We start from the raw sequence: 5,222 nt of genomic DNA on the forward strand, positions 1-5,222 counted from the left end.
CGAGAACAGTTCAATTATGTTTGCAAATTTTCAATTTAAAAGCATTTTTTCCATAAGTCAGCAGGAGTTAGCAGAGAAAGAAAACTCAAGATTTATTACCTGGATTCTGCAGTTTTTAGGAATGCCCCATATGTGGACATAGGGTTCAGTTTGGGAACATGGCAGGGCTTATTACGGGAGCGTGGCTTGGATGGCGGTGGGAAAGGAAGGTCTCCCAGGAGCTCCTGAATGGGGAGAGCTCTGAAATGGTGTACTGTGGCCCCATGGGCTCCCGAGACTGGAGAACCCCACCGCGAGCCATGCAGTACTGTGGGGAACAATTTGAGACCGTCTGTGAGCCTCTAGGCAGTGGTAAAGAACTTCAGCCTACCCGGGAAAGCGCATCCCTGGCTAAAGTAGTGGACGCAGCCCAGGGATGCAACTTAAAAGTAGCGGCCATCAACCTGTTCTCAGCCCTCCTGCCACAGGTCGCCGAAGAATCATCGAACAACCAATCACAGCCACTACTTCCTGGAGGTGAGATTTCTGAATCCTGTAACCAGGAAGTAATGTTATGCGAGTGACTGAGGACTGCGGGAACTGCGCCGAACCGCATTAAACATCTGGAGAGCAGTGGGAGGGACATGGACCAAGCCTGCTAGCTAATGTATTTTTTTTATGTAGTGTAACTAGGGCTTATTTTTGGGGTAGGGCTTATATTTCAAGCCTCCCGAAAATTAGGCTAGCGCTTATTTCCGGGGAAGTAGGGTATCCCCGGGTATAAAATAGTAGTGTGATATTATTTAATAGATCTGCTCTATTTTGTGGAATATGGCATATTCTACAGAGTGACTATATATTGGCCTACCACCCTGTACAATAGCATTATTGGTAATTGCGCCCACTTTTTTGTCAATATCTGTATATGAATTATATATATACACACTAAATGCAAATTGTATACATTTAAAAATATTTAACACCAAGAAAAAAAATCTACATTTACAAAAAAAAAATGGAAACCATACATTTATTAGAAGAAGGGTGGGGCTCTACTTAGGAAAAGTTCTGACAAGTCAAAGCATTGAAGCCAATGACACTGATTCTCACTTTTTTGTTCTTTAAGTGTTTGTGGCATGCTCTGCCTCTCAGGCCCTGCACTTGTCATAACACGATCTGTCAGTTTTGTCTTGGCAATAATACCAAGCTGACTCTCTAAGGTCAAGTTAAATACCCTCATTGTTTTCATCATCACAGTTTATATTCTAGTGATTGCTTTTTTCAAGGCTTTCTTCACCTCTTGATTTCTCAAACAGTAGATGACAGGGTTTAACAGTGGGGACAGAACACCATAGAGAAAAGACGAAACTTGGACAATGATGAAAGAACCTCCAGAACTAAGATGATTGTAGTTGAAAATGCCAGCAATATAGAAGATACTGACAACTGTGAGATGTGAGGAACACGTAGAGAAAACCTTCTGTCTTCCTTCCGAAGAGCGGATTTTCAAGATAGTGGAAATTATATGTATGTAGGAATTCATCACAAGCAGAAAAGGAGACATTCCAAAAAATAAGGTAGCCACTTTTACCAACATTTGGCTGCTGTGAATGTCACTGCATGCTGCTTCCAACATTGGAAGAATGTCACAGAAGAAATGGTTTATATGATGATCTCCACAGAAAGTTAGCTTCAGGGTCATGGAAGTGTGGAATACAGCATCCAACGCCCCACAAATGCAGCACCCAGAAACAAATCCTAAGCAGAACGTCTTATTCATAATGATGTGGTAATGGAGGGGGTTACATATGGCCACGTATCGGTCATAAGCCATAGCGGCTAAGAGAAGAGATTCAGATCCCCCGAAACAGACAAAAAAATAGAGCTGTGTGATACATATATGGTAGGATATCCTCCTGTTCCCAGTGATAGCATTGACCAGCATAGCTGGAAGAGTGACTGTAGAATAACAGATGTCCAGTAAGGATAGACAACTCAACAAGAAATACATCGGGGTCTGCAGATGGCTGTCCACCTTAATGATACTGAACACTGCGAAATTACTGATGGTGATCATTATGTAAACTGTGGCCATTAAAATTGAACAAACAGCCCGTCCTTCCAAGAATCCAAGTAGGATAAAATCATTCAATGTTTTATTTTCTGCTTCCATCCAATTTACTTCCCTAACCCAAAGAAAAAAAGGGAAATTAAATTGAGTATTTCTTGAAGGTTTTTTCTTGTTAAGGAACTGCTGAAGTGACTTCTTCTTGTTAATTATTTGGACAATTTAGTGGCAATATTCTCTATGACTGGACTAGTATTTTCCTACAGATTACTGGGCATCCAAAAAAGAAGAAATTCTGACAGTTCACAAATATATACATTAAAACTGGCATATAAAACAGTTGGAGTTTTACTACATGAGCAGAACAGCGGCATTGGCTTTCTTCCATCTTCTTTTCTTTCTTCATATCTGGAGCAAATGTTTTTTAGGAACTCTAGAATTCGTACATAATGGGAGAGATACAGTACATCCAGATCCCCACAAAAGTACTGTACATGCAAACCACTGCTTAGGAAACACAAGGGATGAACAATTTTATCATATGTTGCCTAATACAAGCTCTGAAGAATGTTCTCTTGAACATGTAATAGGTAACCAGACATTTTTTTCTCTGCATTTCTCATTGACTGAAGAGAAACAAAGGCTTATGAAAATCTTTGACAGATCACCCACTGCAACTTTCAAATGCTCAGTATGAAAACTACGTAATGACCAAGATATCTTTGCTGCAAAACTGAGAAGTTGAGGTCACCTTTCATCTTCTACCTTACCGACTCTGGACTAAAAAGTTCTCCATAACATGGCCAAATATTTGATAAAGGGGATGTCCGGCATGATACAAGATTACATCGGTAAAGTCTTTGATCCCAGACGACCACTAGTATCTGGAAAGAGAAGACCCAATACAATGATCTAAGCACATCTGCTCTTCCTAGAGGTTTTATGAGGAATTTGATTTATACTGTAAAATAAAAAAAATATTCCCTGCGTGCTGAAGAGCAGGTGAGCTGCATACAATTAATATTGAGTCATAAGAGAATAATGTGCTTTCCAAATTGTGCAGAGTGGAATATTCCTTATTGATGGACATGTTTGTCTTTAAGAAACTCTCCAATATAGAGAGAGTAGACTTGTATTGTCAGCTTCCAAGTATTGGTAAGTAATGAAGCTTGTCCTATATAGAGAAAATCATGGAAACTCACCAAGGACTTGCAGGCAGGGAGCTAGACTCTTGGGTAATTTACAGAACTCATGGGTTTACTTCTTGGGCCCCCAGGGCAGTTTAAAATAAGATAACTGCTTTAGTAAACTGCTTATTATTGATCTGAAAAGTTCTACATCATATTTTCATATTGTTTTACCCTGGAAGCAGCTTTCTACCGAGTTCAATGTTGCTCCCTGCTGAGTAACACTCTGTGAAATTTAACAGAACTTTAACATTTTTTCTGTAATGTACTTGTATGACATCTTGCATTCTGTGGGATAAGTGGTAGTTTTTCTAGGAAACATTTTGAAGTATTTACACTGTATTTAACTATTTTTATGAGTTTTCTGAGTAAAAAGGAAAAAGAAAATAATTTTGCAATTATTTTCTGTGATTTATTTTTAAAGTGTTCACTCTGTGATAAAAATCATGTGTTAAGGCCACTCTCACACAAGCGTTTGTAAAAATGATGCGGTTTTTTAGGCAGCGTTTTACATTGTGCAGAGCAGTAAAATAGAACATACAGCATTCAATTTATCATGCGCTAAAAACACTGTGCTAAAACGCTCGTCTGAGAGGCCCCATTGAAATGAATGGAGGCTTAGTCAGACTTTTTTAGCAGTCATTTTCAAAATGCCTGCGTGAAAGAGGTCTAACTTTATCCTATGGGTTGTTCTGATTACTGCAATACCAAATGTGTATAGTTTTTGTTATTTTTTTCCTATTTTAATATTTTTTTTAATGGAATGATTTGTTTTGTGTCGCTACATTCCAACAATAAAATCATTTTTATTTTTCAGCTAACTTAACTATATAACAGCTAGGACGACTAGACTTTTTTATTGGTACTATTTTGCAGTACATATGACTTTTTGGCTCATTTTCCCCCTGTTTTTGGTTGGCAGCATGAACAGAAAACAGCTATTCTGGAATTGATTTTTACTTTTTTTTTTTAATTCATTTACCAACAGTGACAAATAATAATTTTATAGTATGAGTTGTTACAATCAGATCTTTTTAATTTTCTACTTAATGATGAAATGTTGCATAAGAGAAAGAAGTTCATTGGCTCTGCTCCTCGTTGTGCACACTTGCTGTGAACAGGAGGTAGAAAGCTAGGGTCTGCCGCAACCTGTATCAATATGCTGATGGAGACACTAGTAGTGGTAAAAGAGGTCTTTATTGAATTATTAAATAGTCCTACTTCAATTTATTGAAGTAGGACTATTTATTTACTCCTACGCCAAACCGATATTCTGCATGTCCATGTGCTCTAACCCCTCTCTACTATTAACGGACCCCTGTCTCCAAGGTTCTCTGTCCCCTCTCTCTTCTTTTATCACTAAGATTGAATCATCATCTAAATGGTTGCACTAGGGGCTGTAGGGTGGACGAACATGGGAAGATAGAATGATAATGTGAGGAGGAATAGTGCTTGTGCCTCTGTGATTGGCTGTATTACCCCCTCAAATATTTCTTTACAAGCCTAAAGGCTCCCATATACATTAAACATTCAAAGCCCAATCCTTTCGTTCCCCTGGACATAAGATGGCACCAGACCTGTCTGGCTGCAGCTTACCTCCCTAAATACATGAAAGCTTGGCTGAGATGAATGTTCATGTGTGTGGGGAAGCCGGTGATGACTGCTGTCAGTCTAACAATTGCTTGTCCAACAGTTGCTGAAGGTATACTGGCACCTTAACGCATGCTACAGATAAGATAGCACTGGTATACCTATTGCGGCTTCATACTGCCTCAGTGAAGTTACTGCTAACTGCATTTACTTACAGACTTGGAAAACTTTGCTTGTAGGCAGTTTTAGACATTGCGGCACATATGTCAGTATGTCACCATTCATTAAATGTAACAGATTCACTGGACGATGGGTATTTTCATCATAAGCTATGACAAGGACAAAAAGTAGCATTTAAAGGGGTTTTCCAACATAAATATAATTGGTATGGGCAGATA

The 5,222-nt window shown here is 38.8% G+C and overlaps 1 protein-coding gene across 1 annotated transcript; it reads right to left on the reverse strand.

The window, feature by feature from the left end:
- Positions 1-1,237: 1,237 nt before the first annotated feature.
- LOC136571740 (olfactory receptor 5V1-like) lies at positions 1,238-2,152 on the reverse strand. Its single transcript, XM_066572374.1, has one exon. It carries the CDS (start codon positions 2,150-2,152, stop codon positions 1,238-1,240), a length of 915 nt encoding a protein of 304 aa, XP_066428471.1.
- Between the last annotated feature and the right edge of the window lie 3,070 nt (positions 2,153-5,222).

The sequence above is a fragment of the Eleutherodactylus coqui genome, chromosome 6 (assembly GCF_035609145.1).
Source record: "Eleutherodactylus coqui strain aEleCoq1 chromosome 6, aEleCoq1.hap1, whole genome shotgun sequence".
Classification (NCBI taxonomy): domain Eukaryota; kingdom Metazoa; phylum Chordata; class Amphibia; order Anura; family Eleutherodactylidae; genus Eleutherodactylus; species Eleutherodactylus coqui.

What these genes read in the sequence shown, in the direction of transcription:
- LOC136571740 (XM_066572374.1), bottom strand. Translation starts at nt 2,152, where the DNA reads ATGGAAGCAGAAAATAAAACATTGAATGATTTTATCCTACTTGGATTC.